This window comes from Pithys albifrons, chromosome 28 (genome assembly GCF_047495875.1).
Source record: "Pithys albifrons albifrons isolate INPA30051 chromosome 28, PitAlb_v1, whole genome shotgun sequence".
NCBI classification, from domain to species: domain Eukaryota; kingdom Metazoa; phylum Chordata; class Aves; order Passeriformes; family Thamnophilidae; genus Pithys; species Pithys albifrons.
Genome location: NC_092485.1, coordinates 2,044,091 through 2,063,040, shown reverse-complemented (window position 1 = coordinate 2,063,040; position 18,950 = coordinate 2,044,091). Strand labels below are relative to the sequence as shown.

The 18,950-nt window shown below is 48.0% G+C and overlaps 1 protein-coding gene across 2 annotated transcripts; it reads left to right on the top strand.

Moving 5' to 3' along the window:
• Window positions 1–2,223: 2,223 nt before the first annotated feature.
• STK38 (serine/threonine kinase 38) lies at window positions 2,224–18,526 on the top strand. Of its 2 annotated transcripts, none has more exons than XM_071578745.1 (14): window positions 2,224–2,402; window positions 4,656–4,791; window positions 7,268–7,319; window positions 7,460–7,582; window positions 8,045–8,128; window positions 8,804–8,927; window positions 9,464–9,618; window positions 11,131–11,233; window positions 11,774–11,835; window positions 12,375–12,492; window positions 12,853–12,976; window positions 13,644–13,739; window positions 13,972–14,066; window positions 15,482–18,526. In XM_071578745.1, the coding sequence occupies exons 2-14, from the start codon at window positions 4,661–4,663 to the stop codon at window positions 15,610–15,612; spliced, it is 1,398 nt and encodes a 465-aa protein (XP_071434846.1). In that variant the 5' UTR covers window positions 2,224–2,402; window positions 4,656–4,660; the 3' UTR covers window positions 15,613–18,526. The 2 variants fall into 2 exon arrangements, with proteins under 2 accessions (XP_071434846.1, XP_071434845.1); XM_071578744.1 differs by having other exon boundaries at window positions 2,324–2,402; window positions 4,659–4,791.
• The last annotated feature ends 424 nt before the right edge of the window (window positions 18,527–18,950 follow it).

The window sequence follows — 18,950 nt, the reverse complement described above, 5'->3', positions numbered from 1 at the left end:
ATCTCCCTACAGATAGAGGATCCCTTTGATGCAGTACAGTCTTTGTTTAATTAAGTTTTTGTTTAATTAAGTTTTCAGATCCCAGGCCAGAGGATCCCCCTTGCCCTAACGAGGATATTTGCACATTTGCTTTGCTTTCTGTTCCCTCCCCCAGTTCCTTCTTCCCCCTCAACGGGGCCTCCAGGCTTTCTCTTCCCTTTTTCTTTGCTCTGCAGCAGAGCCATTTTCCCTTCCTCCCCCACCTGGCTCCCCGGGGAAAGGCCTGGAAAGCAAAACAAAAGAATCACTCGTTGGGAAACCATAATTGGCACAACCCTCCTCACTCCCAAACTCCCACTGAAGAAGGTGAGGGAACAGCAAAGGTCCCTCCCATGGGGAGTCAGACCAGGAAAAGCCGGAGGGAGGGAAGGGAGGCTTTGAAGCCAAGGCTAAAACCTTTCATTGCTCCAAGAGTGCCTTGAGGGAGCCCCGAGGTAACCAAACTCAGGTCAGGGTGGTTGATTCCATGGCACAACGGGCTGTGCTCTGCTCTGCACCATCCAGGGCTCTGGCAGAGGTTCTTTTATCTCAGCTAAAAGCATCACCTGGTTGTGCTGCTGGTCACCGTGTGTGACATTGGCACTGTGAGCGTGCTGGGGTTGGAGGGATGGGCAGGTAGAGCTACACCAACACCAGGAGCAGATTTAGAGCTGGATGGAGTTATAATTTAGATTAAAATAATCATTGCACAATTACAACTTCTGCTTGTCCCTTCCCTAAGCCAGATCACAGAATCACAGAATGGATTGGGTTAGAAAAGACCTCAGAGATCATCAAGTCCAACCCTTGGGCCAACTCCAGTCCCTTTACCAGATCATGGCACTGAGTTGAAAAACTCAGTTGAAAAACATCCAGGGATGGGGAATCCACCCCCTCTCTGGGCAGCCCATTCCAATGCCTGAGCACTCTCTCTGCAAAGAATTTTTTTCTGCTCTCTAACTTCAATTTCCCCTGGCAGAGCTTGAGCCCATCGTGCCCCTTTGTCCTATTGCTGAGTGCCTGGGAGAAGAGACCAAGCCCCACCTGGCCAGAACTTTCCTTCAGGTATTATTAAAATAATCATTCCACAATTACACCTCCTGCTTGTCCCTTCCCTAAGCCACATGTCACAGCTCAAAACATCCCCTCCTGTGTGAGTGGCTGGGGCATAACTGTGTCACGACACATTGTATATATTTTTAGACCTATGATAACCAGGAATCCATCCCTGTCAGTGTCTTTTCCTTGGGGTGGGAACTTCTCACAGATACACCGTAACTCCAGCGCAGGTCTGGCTCTCAGGGAGATGTTACAAAGTCATCACCAAGGTTATTTTCACTACTCCCAAGTCCTTGGTGGAGGGAGTAGCCATGGCAGGATGGTGTGACCAAGAAAACACGTGCCCACCCACCGACCCCACGTCGCCGTCTCTGTGTCACTCAATTAATGCTCTTGCAATGGAGATGCTGCAAAGTGCATCCAATGAAAACCCACTGTACGCTGGAGAGTCAAAAAGTTCACGGATGAATTGAGCAGATGTTTCAGACATGACTTTGGCCAGTGCTTGAAGGAGCCTTGGACCCACAGTGTGTAATTGGTGTAACCACAGAGCAACTGCTGCCCTGGAAACTCAGACACGAAGTCAGGCCCTGACTTACCAGTATTTAACAAATGTCATCTTTAATTGGTGACACCTTAATGGGTGACACGCTTCTTAACAGTCAGGTAATGAAATCAGGACCCCCCACCCCGGATCCCCAGCACAGATCTGTCATCCCGACTCCCATCCCGGATTCTCAGCCCAGACCCCCAGTACAGATCCCCCATCTCGACCCCTCAGCACAGATCCCTCATTACAGACTCCCATCTCGGCCCCCCCCCCGCACAGATCCCCCTTCCTGACCCCCCAGTACAGATCCCCCATCCTGATCCGCAGTACAGATCCCCCATCCTGATCCCCAGTACAGATCCCTCATCCTGAACCCCCAGTACAGATCCCTCAACCCGGACTCCCATCCCGGCCCCCCACCCCAGATCCCTCATCCCGACCCCCCATCCCTGTCCCCCATTCCGGACCCCCATCCCAGATCCTCAGCCCTGATACCCCGCCCCTGTCCCCCATCCCGCCCCCGTCCCGGGGGCGCCCCCGGCGCAGGCGCTGCGGGCGGGGGCGGTCGGTGCGTGGCTGGTCCCGCCCGACGGGGCGGGCCGGGCTCGGGGCGCCTGCGCTGCCGGAGCGGTGCCTGGGCCGACTGTCCCGGCCGGGTCGCCGTCGGAGCGGGGGGCGGCGGTGCCCCCGGTCCGCCCGGTGCCCCCCACCCGCCTCCCCGAGCCGCCCCGCCGGGCCCCGCCTCGCCTCCAGCTCTCCCCTCCCGGGGGTCCCGGTAAGCCGCTCCCTCCTGGTACCGCCCCACGCCTGCTGCTCCGCATCCCGGACTCCCATCCCGAACCCCAGCACAGAGCGCCCATCCCGAACCCCCAGCACAGATCCCTAATGCTGGACTCCCCTCCCGAACCCCCAGCACAGATGCCCCACCCCGGACCCCCAGCACTGATGCCCCTCCTCGCCCTCCCCATCCCTCGCTCCTGTCCCCGTGCCCGTCGCCGCTGCGGGGGGAACGCAGCGGGTGCGGCTCCCCCAGAGCCCCCACGCCCGGCGGGGCTGGCAGCGGGGGTGCTGCGGGCCGGGGTCTCCTCGGCAGCGGGTTCCCCCCTCCCCTTGGTCTGAGGGGCTTGGTCCCCCTTTGTCCGCTGCCGGAGATGCTGCCGGGCCCGTCGGGCCGCGGAGCCGCCGCCCCCGGTGGTCTCTCCGGCCGCGGGGGATGCGGACCCCGTGGGGTCCGTGGGCTCTGAGCGCCCAACCCCATGGAAGGGGCCGCGAACACCAACAGGTGGTTTGACACCAATGCTTTTGTTTTCCTCCCCTTTCCCCCCTCCCCGCACCCTCTTCTATCAGATGGTTTTCCTGGTTTGATCTCGAGGAAGTGAGAACCGCTCATGGCTGTCACACCTCCTGCTTAGAGCCACAGGTGTGACAATCCCATCCGTAGGGTGTGACAATCCCATCTGCAGGGTGTGACACCCCATCTCCGGGGGTGTAACAGCCTTTTTCTGTAGGGTGTAATACCCCATCTCTGGGGGTGCAACAGCCCCATCTCTGGGGGTGTAACAGCCCCATCTCTGGGGATTTAACAGCCGATTTCTGTAGGGTGTAATACCCCATCTCTGGGGGTGCAACAGCCCCATTTCTGGGGGTGAAACAGCCCCATCTCTGCATGGTGTAACAGCCCCATCTCTAGGGTGTAACAGCCCTTTTCTGTAGGGTGTAACAGCCCATCTCCAGGGGTGTAATAGACCCATCTCCAGGGGTGTAATGGCCCCGTCTCTGAGGGTGTAACACCCCCATCTCTGTAGGGTTTAACAGCCCCATCTCTTCAGGATGTGACACCCCATCTCTGGGAGTGTGTGAAGAATGTGACCCTCCATTTTCGTGGTGTCACTCAGAGCTGCTCCTCCACAAAGCCACAGTCTCACCTCACACAAAGACACAGTTCCATCCCAGAAATCATCCATTTGGAGCTCCTTCCCCACTCCTGTTCCAGGAGGACCCTGCAAAGGCAGCACACAGGGAGCTGGTGTCTGTAAAGGAGGTGGTTTGCAGGGGCCCAGCGGTGACACCTCATAAACAGCTGCAAAAAGTGAACAGAAAGAGTCACTCAGAGCTCGTTGGCAGCACCCAGAGTTGTTCAGAGGGGAAGTGTCTCACCTATATTTGTCTGCAACTTCTAGTAATAGTTGCAAAACTCTGTTACTCACTGTGAGTTACGTGATGCTCAGGAGAACCTGGTTAAGGGGTAGTTGTACACTTGAAATCTTTGTTTTGAATGCATTTTAGGAAGTAGAGTTGGGTTGTCAGATATGCCCTGAAACTGCTGCCAGTTGGAAGTGGCACACCCCAGTATTTACATATTGGGTTCTCAGAAACAGAAATGAAGATATGAAAATAATTATTTTTCTCGGAAATAAATATGTGGGATACTCACATTAGGGTTTGGTTTTCTGGGTATTTTTTAAACTGCAACGTGTTCAAAGGCAGTGATCCTCTGGATTTGGCCAAATTACTGGGTGAAAATATGTAGGAAAAGTGCTTAGAGGCAACTAAATGCCTTTTTTGTTCCTTCCTCAGTTGCTCTCTGTTTGGGATGACTTTGAGGATTTTGATGAATTCCACAGCAGAAGAGCCAGCAGGCAATGAAGGAGTTACTTCTGCAGGGGTTGTAGGAAGAGGAACTTCTGGATTAGGTGTTTCAGTGTGATATTCCTGAAGTTTGAACATTTCCTAAAGTTAGAATGTATTGGGAACAATAAACATGTGCAGTACTGGCTGATATTGTGGTTTTTGAGGCACCATGTTTCTTAAGTTTCCTTCCCTCTTATTTTCAGATCAAATATGTTCAAAACAGGAAGTTTGACTTGTACCTTTTATTTTGTAAGACTTTTTCCTACGTAGTTACTGATGGTATTTGTTGTTAAAGCCTGAACTCTGTGATTCAGCCTCACTTAATTGACTGCAGCTCTTGTTGGAAGGTTATTTGGCATTTATAATGTTTAATTTTCCCTCCCTTTTTCCCTCCCAGCAGCCATGGCCATGACAGGCCCCACTCCCTGCTCATCCATGAGCAATCACACCAAGGAGAGAGTCACAATGACAAAGGTGACATTGGAAAACTTCTACAGCAACCTCATTGCCCAGCACGAGGAGAGAGAGATGAGGTAAAGATCTTTCTTGTTTCCTTCCCAAACAGGCTAAGAGCCAAAATTTATATAAACTGCATTTAACTTTCTTGAGCCAAAGCAAAAATCATAAAGTCACAGGATGGGTTGGGTTAGAAGGGAAGTTAAAGCTCAGCTTGTTCCACCCCTGCCATGGGCAGGGACACCTTCCACCAGCCCAGGTTGCTCCAAGCCCTGTCCAGCCTGGCCTTGGACACTTGCAGGGATGGGGCAGCCACAGCTTCTCTGGGCAACCTGTGCCAGGGCCTGCCAACCCTCACAGGGAAGAATTCCTTCCCAATATCCCATCTAATCCTGCCCTCTGGCACTGGGAAGCCATTCCCTGTGTCCTGCCCCTCCATCCTTTGTCCCCAGTCCCTCTCCAGCTCTCCTGGGACCCCTTTAGGCCCTGCAAGGGCTCTCAGGTCTCCCTGGAGCCTTCTCTTCTCCAGGTGAGCTCCCCCAGCTCTCCCAGCCTGTCCCAGAGCAGAGAGGGCTCCAGCTCTTGGAGCATCTCTGTGGCCTCCTCTGGATTCTCTCCAGCAGCTCCACGTCCTTCTGATGTTGGACCCAGGGCTGGAGCAGCTCTGCAGGGGGGTCTCACCTGAGTTGGGCAGAGGGGCAGAATCCACCCTGCCCTTCTGCCCACACTGTGGGATCAGCCCAGCCCACAAGGGTTTTCTGGACTAGGTCATGTCCAGCCTTTCATCCACCAACACCCTTGAGTCCTTTTCCCAGAGGCTTCTCTCAGTCCCTCCACTGCCCAGCCTGTGTCTGGGCTGGGATTGCCCTGATCCATGGGCAGGTCCTACAGGAAGACAATCCTAGGGATGAGGAGGGGTTGCTGTGAGGAGTCCCTCAGTGCTGCCTGAACCTGTGGCACCTCTTTCAATCCATCACTCCAACATAATGTGGGATTGGACTGACCTGTGTGACTTTCCTTTGGCTGGAACCTCCTGATTTGCAGAATACCCTCAAGCTGTGGCTCTGGGACTTCTGCTGTTCTCCCAACTTGCCATGGAGTCTGTAACCAGAATTTGGAAAATGGTTCAGTGTTGGTTGACTTTTGGCCTTGCTGCCAAAGCCATCAAAGCTCCCAGAGCAAGGAATGCCAACTCACTGCAGGAGCTGCAGGAATCAGGCAGCAATTCAGAAATAAATCCCAGCTTGCAGAGGTGTTTTCTTCAAAGCTTCATATTAGGGGAGATTAAGGTTTAATTCAGACAGAAAATATCACTGATTTTGTTCCTTTCTTTCTCTTTGCACAGCTCTTGCTTTTTTAGATGTATTTATTTATTACGGGCACTATTATCTACTCCCCAAAATGTTTGTTTTCTTTTCCTGTTTAGGACCAAGACTTTGAACAAACAGACTGGACTTTATGTTACATGTTTTTTGTAACAACAGCTGTCTGTGGTTGTGCAATTTGGAGTTTAAATGGTGTTGACACCATACCCTGATGTGCAGATTTGGCCTGTTAAGGATATTTGGGGCAATTCTGGCATCACCTTGTCCTGCTGAGCTCTTTAGTTCTGTGCTTTGCTACTGGAGTCACTGGTGTGAGTGGACTGGGATGACTGGAGAGGGTTCAGTGGGTTCCTGAACGAGGCCAAAGCACTTTAAATGTGAAGTGATAACCCCAAATGTTATCACTTTGCAGCAGCTGCACAGGAGACAGGAACAGGATCTTGCAAAGGGTGACTTGCAGAAAGAGAAGGAATTTTTTAGTCCATTTGTTATGGTAGACAATAAAACCCCAAACCACCAATCCCATGTAAATATGTTTGGCATTAGAAAAAAATTCCCAGAGGAAAATCATTGCCAGTGTCCCCTGAAGCCATTCCCCTTCTGAGCTCTTGCTTCCTTCTTTCTTTCTCCCAAATAACCCCTTGGGACTAAGGCTGTAAATATTCTGAATTCTTTAAAGAGGAGAACATGTACAGACACATTTCCTCTTCCCAAATATTTTGAGTATCTCAGGTATTGGGAAATCAAAAGTAACTTTTCTCCTCTTGCATATGATGAGTTAGAGATGCAGAAAAATTTTAAATGTGTTTAAACAGCCAGTTCCCCCTGGAATAGGTGAGACTTTGGTGTATAAATATTTATTATGGCCCTGGCCTGAAGTGACTTGTCCAGCTGTCAGAGAGAGACAAGAATTGAACCCAGATCTGCTCAGTTTGGGTTTGTGTACAACAAAAATGTACAGCTGTGAAACTCAAGGCAGGTTTAGATTATTAAAATTAGAGAGGACAAGGCTGGAATTGTAAATTTGGTTAGTAGATTCTTCAGAATAATCTGTCTGAGTCTCCTTTGCACATAATACACTTGTTATTTACCTGCAAAGACCAGAGGTGGTGGATCTGTCCATGTGATTAAGGAACAACGTTAATGATTCAACTTTTATTTTTTTGATTTGATTAAAAAACAAGGTTAATGATTCAACCTTTATTTCTCTAATTTGTCTCTGCTTTAGACAAAAGAAACTGGAACAAATGATGGAAGAAGAAGGCTTGAAAGATGAAGAGGTAATGAATATTAATTATCTTAATGCTTAAATACAAGTAATTTTCTTTTCTAAATGGAGATCTGGGATCTTTCCTTGGGATTGCTGTGATCCCTATGGAACCCACCTGCAGAATTCTCACTGGGGCTTCTTAAATTCTAGAAAAGAATCAGGAGATCAGCCCATGCACAAAAGGAAACGGAGTTTCTTCGCCTGAAGAGGACAAGGCTTGGATTGGAGGACTTTGAGTCTTTAAAAGTAATAGGCAGAGGAGCATTTGGAGAGGTGAGTCCAAGAAAAAATGAGGTTTTAACTGGCTCTGGTGTTTGTTAAAGACTTGCTGAGTTTATACAAGCAAAAGGCAAATGTAACAACCAGAGACTGATTTTTGGCTAAACAGTCACCTGCATCTTTTTACCTCATCAGTGCTGGTTTAAAACATCCTGTGCTTTAGAGGAACCTGAATGATGTTGGAAAGGACTTGGTGGGCAGGTTTGGGGTGGGTTTTAGTGCTGAACTCCTGGGGCTGGACTTGGGGAGAGCTGGAGGGTCTCTCCTGGTGGCCTTTAGGTGTGAATTGCTCAGTGTTACAATTATTGGATCCCTTCGAGCCAACAGGACATTTTGCCACTGCTGTGGCTTTTGGGATTTATCATCTGATGTTTTCAGTGAGTGGAAACCAAGGGCTGGACCCCCAGGGTTGTGCTGGTGGTGCTGGGTGTGACCCCTCTCTGGGTGTGCCCCCAGGTGCGGCTGGTGCAGAAGAAGGACACGGGGCACGTCTATGCCATGAAGATACTGAGAAAGGCTGATATGCTTGAGAAGGAGCAGGTAAATCACCCCCCTGAGCAGCACTTGGTGGCTCTGGGAGGTCACTGGGATGTGCAGAGGAGGAACAGGCATCTCTGGTTTAGCTTTAGAAGCTAAAAAAATTGTGAGGCTTTTTTCCCCCTCCTTTTTTATGAAGGAGATAAGTCAGAAAAACCTCTGAATTTATAAGGACTTGTCTCCAGTGGGTCTTTCAACACAAACTTGTGCAAATGATTCAGTGTAGGCTTCAAGGTCAGTGTTTTCCTGCATTTCTGACTTATGGGATGAGATATATATGTTAAAGTGATACAGCTGCTGGAATTCAGACTGAGAGACACAGAAAGCAGCAGCATTTCACATTTTTAAGGTTTTCCTTTAGCACTTCTGGGAATATAATGGTCTGAGACAATCACTTCTTGTTCAGCACTGGGGTGAAGCTCTGTGTGTATTTTCAAGAAGAGATCCAATGGTTATTTTTGTGTATAGCATTTTTACAATTTATAATAGGTGTAATATATTAGATATAAAATTCATGTGTATAATCCACCCTATGTTGAAGTTCTGATGGTGTCTCTGCCCCTGTGCAGAAGTTTGGCTTTTGTCTTCTCAATATTTGATGCTTTCCAGTGTAATACTTGAACTTCCTGTGCAATAAACTCTTCTAATAAAACTAACCCAGGGCCTGTGTGTGTCCAGGTTGGCCATATCCGTGCAGAGAGGGACATCCTGGTGGAGGCTGACAGCCTGTGGGTGGTCAAGATGTTCTACAGTTTCCAGGATAAGCTAAACCTCTACCTGATCATGGAGTTCCTGCCTGGAGGTAACTGGAATCCAAAGGCCGCTTTCCTGTTGGTTGGGGTTGGTAATTTCTTCTTGTCAAATGTAGCCTTTGGGTACAAATATTTGTAAAGGTTTCTGATTTTTTGGGGTACTGAGATGTTTGGGGCAAACTCGAGGTTTCCTGCTTGGGTTTGAGCTGCAGGTGTTTAAACTTGGCTTAAATATTCATTTAGTCCTTGGCTGTCAGTGGAACCACCACATGACCAGGTTTGGATTCTCTAATCTGTTGGGTTTAGCTGAGTGCAGCAGAAATAGCTTTTTTTTCTATAAATGTCTTACAAGGTCCATTTCTTTCCTCATAACCACATGGACTGATAAACCCCCAAATCTGATTTTCCTTATTGAAAATTCCAAGTGGTGGTGGGACAGTGAGGCTGCAGGGGGAGAAGTTCCCATGGGACACTGGCCAGAAGATCCCAATTCTCCCCTCATAACAACCTGGACTATCCGATGGACTGTTAATTAATGCCTTAAATGAGAGTGGAGCCTGTGTGGTCACCTCTGGGGGGTTTCCAGGTGACATGATGACACTGTTGATGAAGAAGGACACTCTGACAGAGGAGGAGACGCAGTTCTACATCGCCGAGACGGTGCTGGCCATCGATTCCATCCACCAGCTGGGCTTCATCCATCGGGATATAAAGCCAGACAACCTCCTCCTGGACAGCAAGGTGTGCACTGGCCACTGCCTGGGGAGGATAAACAGGCCTTGGGATCTTTAGTATTGACCTGAACTCGTGTTGAGGGTTGTGAAAGAAGATGGTGCTTCTTTTTTAGCGGCTTTGAGGGTGTATCTACCACAATCCTGGGAAAAACCCAAGCCAGGAAAGGCCTCCCTTCCACCCCAGCTATACTCAGACCTCGAGCTCTGACAGCTGTTTAAGCTATTTTTGGCTATTTCAGCTGCAGTTTCAGTTCTCCCCATGCAGACAAAGCTGTTTCCTTTTGCTCTCACATCTGTTCCACTCCCCCTTGCCAGCCTGGGGGGAGATGGTGCCATCAGACATGAAGGATGTGGCTGTTCCAGACTGACGATGGAGATGGGCTCTCCCTCAGGATCAGGAGCTGTTCCTGGTTATTGCAGACAGTTTGCAGAAATCCTGATTGTCTCAGTATCCTCCTGTTGGTCTCTCCAAGTATCCCTAAAATCAAGCTTGCTTGGAAAAATTAGCCAGCCATAAATAATTACTTTCCCACTACCAGGTTGAAATTACTGATGCAATTAATAGAATCAGGATTCCAGACTGGTTTGAGTTGGAAGGGACCTTAGAGATTCAGTTCCACCCCTGCCATGGGCAGGGACACCTCCCACTATCCCAGGTTGCTCCAAGCCTTGTCCAGCATGGCTTTGGACACTTCAGGGATGGGGCAGCCACAGCTTGTCTGGGAAGTTTGTCCAATTCAGTTGTTTACCTATAGGTGTAGATAAATTTAGGACTTTGGAAAGGATGTATATTTTAGATACACTTCTAAAAATTACACTTAGTGGGGTCATGTTATGCACCAGGAGAGATCCAATCACTGAATTTCAGGTGTTTCTCTTGGGGTCAGTTCACAGCCCAGGGGCTGCAGCTGCCTCTGGAGATGTTTCCTTCCACCCTGAAGGGATGGGGAGCTCACAGGAGCACAGGTTTCTTGAAGGGCTCTCTCTGTGGAGTGATGAAAGCATCAATAGCTTCATTCCATGTACACATCAGTGTTAGGCTAAAACAAGGAATGCAGAGAACCTGGAGGGGCTGGAGTGTGTCCAGGGAAGGAAATGAAGCTGGGAAGGGGCTGGAGCAGCAGGGGGAGCTGGGGGGGCTCAGCCTGGAGAAAAGGAGGCTCAGGGGGGACCTTCTGGCTCTGCAATCCCTGCCAGGATGGGGGATCTGGGGGGGGTTGGGCTCTGCTCCAGGGAACAGGGACAGGAGGAGAGGGAAGGACCTCAAGCTGTGCCAGGGGAGGGGCAGATTAGATATTAGAAAAGATTCTTTCCTGGAAAATGTGATCAGGCATTGGAATAAGTTGCCCAGGGAAGTGGTGGAGTCACTGTCTCTGGAAGTGTTCAAGAGGCCCCTGGGAACACAGTTTTAGGGGATGAGGGTGGTGCTGGGTTCTCCTCCAGCCTTGCTGATTCTGTGATTTGCTCTGATGATGTCTTAGATTGGTTCTGTATTTTGGTTTGGTTTGTTCATTCCTAGGGCCACGTGAAACTCTCAGACTTTGGTCTGTGTACTGGACTGAAGAAAGCTCACAGGACAGAATTTTATAGGAACTTGAACCACAGTCTTCCCAGTGACTTCAGTAAGTTCTTTGGCTCCAAAGGGTGTCTGGGTGGTTGCTCTCAATGCCTGACATAACTCATTTGGTGTGAGGGTAAAAAGCTGCAGTGGGGGGTTTAATAATCAAACTACATCTTGGGGTGTCATTTTGATTTTATTTAAAATAAAAATAATTTCAGTTATTTTAATGTCCAAACCCATCTTCACTTCCAGAAGTTTATCTGTGAAACAGACTCTGTTGTGCAATAACCTGGAATGAAAAGATGGTGGCTGGATCTCCAGTGGGACTTAAATTAATGAGTGAGGAGTCTCTTTGAGTATTCAGGAGTTTTCTCACGGGGAATAACTTGGATAATGGATTTAAATAAACCCTGAAAATGTGGCTTAATAATGAAAGGCTTGATAAGCTGTCAGTATTACACAGGTTTGGAGGTTGCTGGTAGGTTTAGGTTTAGGGTATTGACACTTGTCTTAAATGAGATCTTTAATGTAACAGTTTGGGGGTAAAAATATCTATTGGGTGACCATTAGGATTGAGTCACAGATCCTGAATCTCTTTTAGCTTTTCAGAACATGAATTCCAAAAGGAAAGCAGAGACTTGGAAGAGGAACCGCCGACAGTTGGTAAGTAGGTCCCACCTGGCTGGGAATGTTCCTGCTGAGGTGCTGCATCCAAAAGGCACGTGGGTTTACATGGAAGGGGTTCATGCATTCCAGAGTTCTGAACAATCCTGGAAGGAAAAGATTCTTTTTTTTTAAAAAAAAATAAAGAGGAATGACTCCTAATTTGTCCTTCATCCATCTGCTGAACAGCTGGTGACACGTGTGCCTGAGATGGCACTGCCAGAATTATTTACATGGATATTTGATTCCTCCAAGCCAAAACTAACAGTTCTTGCCACTGCCAATCTAACAAAGGGCTGCTGGCCCATTCCAGGGTGTGTATGGACAGTGGTGCCTCTCCCCACAATCCTGATGGTATTTTAAGACACCTGCACATGAACATGTTGATTTTGTCTCTATAAAGCTTTACACAGTTTTATTAAAGGATCTCAAAGACAATTTGGTGGTGTCTTCCTTAAAATAACCAGAGGTGTGCAAGTCCCCACTTCCATGTCAAGCAGTTTTCCTTAAAGGTGCATAACTGATGGTGTTTGTTCCAGGCTTTTTCTACTGTGGGAACTCCAGATTACATTGCTCCTGAAGTTTTCATGCAGACTGGCTACAACAAGCTCTGTGACTGGTGGTCCCTGGGGGTCATCATGTATGAGATGTTGATCGGTAAGGAACGGGCAGAGCAGGGGTTGGACACAGGGATTGGGGAGTATCTCAGCTGTGTTTCATGGAATCATGGAATTCCAGACTGGTTTGGGTTGGGAGAGACCTTAAAGCCCATCTTGTCCCACTCCCTGCCATGGGCAGGGACACCTCCCACCAGCCCAGGTTGCTCCAAGCCCTGTCCAACTTGGCCTGGGACACTCCCAGGGATCTCCCAGGGACAGCCACAGCTCTGGGCAACCTGTTTATGTGCTCAGAGCATCTACTCCTTCCCTGGTCTGTGAGGTGAGTTCTGACCAGCACATTGCAGACTTCAGAAACTAATTTTGCTTTCTCCAAGACTGTATTTTTCTTTCTCTTCAGGTTACCCACCATTCTGTTCTGAGACTCCTCAAGAGACCTACAAGAAGGTGATGAACTGGAAAGAGACCCTGACGTTTCCTCCAGAGGTTCCCATCTCTGATAAAGCAAAGGATCTTATTTTAAGGTGCCAGCCACGTGGTTTGCCAGTTTATATAGCAGTGATTTTCTTGTCTTGCTGACTGTTCTGTACCTCTCATGGCTTATTTCACGTGGCAAAACCCTGATGCTACAAACTGTTGTGCACATGCATCAAATGCTGAACTCCCTCGTCAAATACTTTTGTCTCTCAGGTCATTTAGTTGTTCCCTGACTGCTCTGGCAAAATGTTTCTGCTCCTTATTTTGCCTGCAAGCTTCTCATGGAATCAACATGAATCCTTTTGTCAGAGCTGGCTTCTTACAAGAGGAATTATTTTGCCATTGTATGCACTGAACATACAAATGTATCCCAGTGCTTGCTGACTCATTTGTATGTCCAATCACTGTCTGTTCTCAGGACAGAAATATAAAGGTCTGTAATTTTAGGCTTTCTATGTTCTCCTGCTCTGCCCTGTCCTGAGACAGAAAGGCCACATTATCCTGTTGTGAAGGGACAGGACATCTTAACTGTGGCATTGGACACGACATTCCTGAGCATAACTTTGTGTGTTGGTTTTGCTGTGGGAGTTCTTAGTCTGCTCCATTTATATGTTAAGAAACTGTAGCAGTATCAGTCCAGAAAGCTGTTCCATTTCTGGATGGAATGCTTTCATTTTCATTCTCCCTTCATTTTCATTCTTCCTTCCATCCCAGATTTTGCTGTGAATGGGAGCACAGAATTGGTGCATCTGGTGTGGAGGAAATAAAGAGTAACCCATTCTTTGAAGGGGTTGATTGGGAGCACATCAGGTAAGATGCTTTGCAGAAAAGGAAGCTGCTTTTCTCCAGGGACTGTCCAGGCCAGTCCTGGTCAGCAGCTGACTGGAATTTATCATATCCAGGTGTGGGTGAGAGTATTTTGTTCCCTGCCTGAAGCTTGCTGAGATTTAGGCACCTTCAGTCTTGACCCTGTTAAAAAAGGAAAAGTGGCTGAATCCTTTTGCCTTTGAAATCTTAACACTTCATTTGCTCCTCTTGGCAGAGAGAGACCTGCTGCAATTTCCATAGAAATTAAAAGCATTGATGATACCTCAAACTTTGATGAATTTCCAGAATCTGATATCCTTAAACCAACAGGTAAATGATTGTTTGATTCTGCATGTAAACAATCCTTTTCCAGTGAAATCATCTTTCCTGTTAATCAGAGAAAGGATCTTAGTAGATGCTGATTTCCTTTTATCATGACCAAATAGCTTGGCAGGGTGTGCAAGCTGGAATTAAATTCCAGGAGATGCAGGATGGAAATGATTGGGGAGTTATCTGAGAAAGGGCATCTCTGAGGCAGCAAAGCTCCTCAAGGTCTGCAGGTTCAGATCTCAGCAGGACCTGAGCCCAGCCCTGCATGTTCCCCTTGTCACTGGCAGGTTCCTCTGGCACAGCTGACACTGGAGCAGGGGAAGGGAAGGGTGGGACAGAAGGGGATGTTTTGGTGTAAATCTCTAAAGGAGCACAACATAGTCACACATCTGCTCCATGAGTTTAAATACAGAATTCCAGAATGGTTTGGGCTGGAAGGGACCTTAAAGCTCATCTCACAGGCTGGAGAAGGGACTGGAGCACAAGTGCTGTGGGGAGAGGCTGAGGGAGCTGGGGGTGTTCAGCCTGGAGAAGAGGAGGCTCAGAGGTGACCTCAGCACTGTCTGGAACTCCCTGAAGGGAAGTTCTGGCCAGCTGGGGGTTGGTCTCTTCTCCCAGGCACTCAGCAATAGGACAAGGGGGCACGATGGGCTCAAGCTCTGCCAGGGGAAATTGAAGTTGGAGAGCAGGAAAAAATTGTTTGCAGAGAGAGTGCTCAGGCATTGGAATGGGCTGCCCAGAGAGGGGGTGGATTCCCCATCCCTGGGGGTTTTTCAGCTGAGCTTGGCCGTGGCACTGAGTGCCATGATCTGGTAAAGGGACTGGAGTTGGCCCAAGGGTTGGACTTGATGATCTGGGAGGTCTTTTCCAATCCAATCGATTCTGTGATTCTGTGGATGTGGCCCTGAGTGAGAATCCACCTTGTCTTGATCCAACCCCACTGTGATCACCAGCCCAGGGCACTCAGTGTAATACTTGAACTTCCTGTGCAATAAAACTCAGTGCCCTGGGCTGGTGATCACAGTGGGGTTGGATCAAGGGTTGGACTTGATGATCTCGGAGGTCTTTTCCAACCCAATCCATTCTGTGATTCTCCCACCAGCCCAGGTTGCTTCAAGCCCCATCCAACCTGGCCTTGGACATTCCCAAGGACTGGGACATCCACCACCTCTCTGGGACAACCTGTGCAAGTGTTTCACAGCCCACACTGTAGAAAATGTGTCTGAATCTCCCCTCTTTTAGCTTCAAATCGTTGGGCTGTGTCCTGTGTTCCAGCAGTTCTTCCCTGGGGTTGAAGCACAAAGCAGAGTCCTGGGTTTATATTTTTTCCTGCCCTATTCCAGATCCAGTGTTTCGTATGAAAATAAACTTTGCACTCTCCAAAGGGTAATTTTATTCCTTCTATGTTTTCCCAGTGGCAACAAGCAACCACCCAGAGACTGACTACAAGAACAAGGACTGGGTTTTTATCAATTACACCTACAAGCGTTTCGAGGGCCTGACAGCCCGAGGAGCAATCCCGTCCTACATGAAAGGAGGGAAGTAACAGCTTTACCTGGGACTTCTGAGCCGTGGAATTCTGTTGCTGGACTTTGGGTTTCTACCCATAAAAGAACTCTTTTTTTTTTTTTTCTTTTTTAAAAGAAAACTTGAGGGCTATCAACTCTTGGAGAAGACTTTGTTACACACCTGGTTGTTACTAAGGATTTTTTTTTTTTAAATTCCACATGATGTTTGCATCATCTCTGCTGCCAGCACCTTGGGCTGCTTCAGGAGCAAGAGATTTTCTTTGTAAATCCTTTGCCAGATTGTACAGTCCATCAGGAGATGGGAGCCTTCCCTTTGGCATTGCAAAGCCTGGGATTCTACAGGATTGTTTGCCAGTCCTGCAGTAAGTGACAAACTCACTCTGCCAATTCTGCCAGCACTGTTTGCCCACTGGCTGAGGACTCCAGCAACAAAGCAATAATTAAAGCCTGAGACAGACAACTCTCCAGGAAACTGTGGAGCAGAAGGACACAACTCACCTTGCCTTAACCTTAGTTTGTAGTGCAGTTTTTATAATACTCCCTGGAAGCCTCTCAGTAGCATTTCTCAGCTCTGTCACAGTGGCCTCCAGTCCTGGTGCACTTTACTTTTGGTACTAAGTGACCCCTCAAGCCATTTAATACTTTTCTAAATTCAAAAATTGTGCAACGCTTTTCCTTTCCTATAGAGAGGAGAAATGGGCCATTTCCTGCTGCGAGTGTTTGGTTACTGTATGACAGGGTGGATCTGTAAACACCACAGATAATAAACTCCAGCTGGTCACACTGTGCATCTGGAATCGGAGCAGAGAGGGAGGGAAATTCCTTCCACCTGCTGCTTGGAGGGGAAGCTGTGCAGAGGCTGCCTTGGCTGGCTGGTGCCACCTCTTGGCCACCTCTGAGCTCTGCTGCATCTTCAGTGGTTTGAAGACAAAAAAATCATCATCCCTGGCCTTTTTGCTCTTGGTTTGGAGCAGAACAGGATCAGAGTGTTGCTGATGGAGGCCTGCCTGGTGTTCCCTTGCAGAGCTGCTCTTGCTGTCCTGGCTGAACCATCTGTCCTTGGAATCTTCCACAGACTGGGGGCACTTTGGGGCAGTGGAATGCACCGTGTCCACTCTTAGATTGTTGCCTGCTGTAATTTATAAAATTTCTGATCAGCTTCTCCCCAGGAGAGCCCCCAAAGTGCCTTTCCTTGCCTGAGCCTCTCTGGGAACACGACAGCATTTTGGGAAGGAGAGTTCTGCCTCAGTTGAGCTTTTCCTAATTCCTTTTTCTACCCCCAAACTCCCCATTGTGCCCATTTTGTAGTTAACTCTGCACTTCCAGGGGCAGGTGGCATTAGCCCTTTGGGCTTCCAGTCTGTAATTTGCAATCAGATTGCTAAAAATGACAAGTTTTTGAGGTTTCTAAAAGCATGTCTCAGTTTGAACTGTCTTGGATTCCTGCAGACTTCTCTTGGTGCTGAACACTAAACTCCAGAGTACAGACAAGACAAAGCTTGAGTGATGTTTCACAGGAAAAAAAGGCTTCCAGGGCTGGTTAGTCCTGACTTTGTAGATTAGGAAATGAAACAAAATGGGTTTGTAGTGGAACTTTTTTTAAAAAAAAATAGGTGCTTTTAGGGAATTTTTACCTACATGTGTTTGAGTGCCATCCTGAAGGACTGAGGGGGGATTGCCAGTACTGTACATAACTCCTTGTGTCCTCTCCCTCCTCACCCCCTGTGCTTTTTGTACCTGTCCCACGACTTTAATGACTTTGCCATAAGCAGTTTGGGTACCAGCTGGATCCTACCAGGCTGACAAGCAAAAGAGCCTTAATTAGAAGTGATCCCAGGGTCCCTGTGGTCAGCAGGGCTCACTGGGATGATTAAGGGCTAATGGAAGGAATGACTTACAGGATCAGGTTTTTACCAACTCGTCCCCAAGATCACCTTCTGCTCCCTCTGGACTTTGTGTGAAGGACTGATACCAACTTCTCCTGCAGTTTCTTCCAGCCATTTGAAAAAATGTTGCCTTATAAACCATTTGAATTAATATAAAACGATTTTTTTCAATTCCTAACAGCTTAGGTACTGCCTTAAAAGGAGATAAAAACAAAAATCAAACTCCTTTAAAGCTGCTGTGGATTAGCAACAAATGATTTTGAGATAGTAGCTGCATTTGTAGCCCTTTACTGAAAGGGACCAGCGTTTTTATTTATAAATACCAAAGAAGCTAAACAATTACAAGTTGTGATGACTTGCTGTGAAAAAACCAACTCTCTAGTGCTGAGTTTTGTGCATTTTTAGTGCTGTGTTTGAAGTGTGACCCCTCAGGTCACTGTGAGCTCGAGGTGGTTTTTCCAAGGCACAAGGAGCAGTTGGGTACCTCATTCCTGTTGTCTTCCAGCAGAAGTTGGATGTTTGAACCCAGTCCTCTTGGACACACCCTCAGTGGTAGGTTCTGTATCCCAGGAGCATTGCAAGCCTGTTTCTTACTCCAGTTTTTCACCAACATTAGGGAAAAAAAGTGTGTCCTACAGTATGTCCTTCCCAGGATCCATAATTCAGTAAGGATTTTGGATTTTTCCATCTCCCATGGTAGCCAAACATTTTCCTTAGCTGCTTGTGCTTTGAGGTCGTTTGTATCTTTAGCTCTTTTTTATTAACCTGCAGTTGCTGGATTTGTAGGAGTAATCCCAACCTGAATTCCCAATGGATCTGGACACCTTGTGCTGCCAGTTCATCTCTGTATCCTGCCCAGCACGAAGCTGCACTAAGTGTTTCTTATCACTGTGCCCTGACTCTGCCTTAACCTCCAAGTTGAAAAAGTGTTCTGTAAATATTTAAAAGCTGTTCCAAAATTGCACTGTAAAATTTGGCAGGTGTAGTCAACTTTTTATGGATAGATCTCATTGTCTTGTGTAAATAAACCCCTGTTAGTACACACACTGCTGCTGGCATGTTGTGTTTTACAAACTGGAATTGTGGAATGGTTTGGGTTGGAAGGGACTTCAGAGATCCAGTCCCACCCCTGCCACGGGCAGGGACACCTCACACCAGCCCAGGTTGCTCCAAGTTTATCCAACCTGGCCTTGGACACTCCCAGGGATGGGGCAGCCACAGCTTCTCTGGGAACCTGTGCCAGGGCCTGCCCACCCTCACAGGGAAGGATTCCTTCCCAATATCCCATCTAATCCTGCCCCTTGTCCTCTCACTCCAGTTCCTGAGTAACAGTCCCTTCTCCACCTTCCTTGTAGTCCCTTCAGGTACTGGAAGGGGCTCTTGAGGTCTCCACACAAATCCCATATTTTTCAAACTCTTAACACCTTTCCCAAACTTCATCAAGGAAACCCTGGAAGTCCATCCAAGGCT

Excerpts from the sequence above, each read along its gene's own strand:
- STK38 (XM_071578745.1), top strand. The coding sequence starts at position 4,661 with ATGGCCATGACAGGCCCCACTCCCTGCTCATCCATGAGCAATCACACC. Across the intron at positions 8,129-8,803 it reads ATATGCTTGAGAAGGAGCAG|GTTGGCCATATCCGTGCAGA; the intron begins GTAAATCACCCC and ends GTGTGTGTCCAG. Across the intron at positions 13,740-13,971 it reads GTTGATTGGGAGCACATCAG|AGAGAGACCTGCTGCAATTT; the intron begins GTAAGATGCTTT and ends TCCTCTTGGCAG.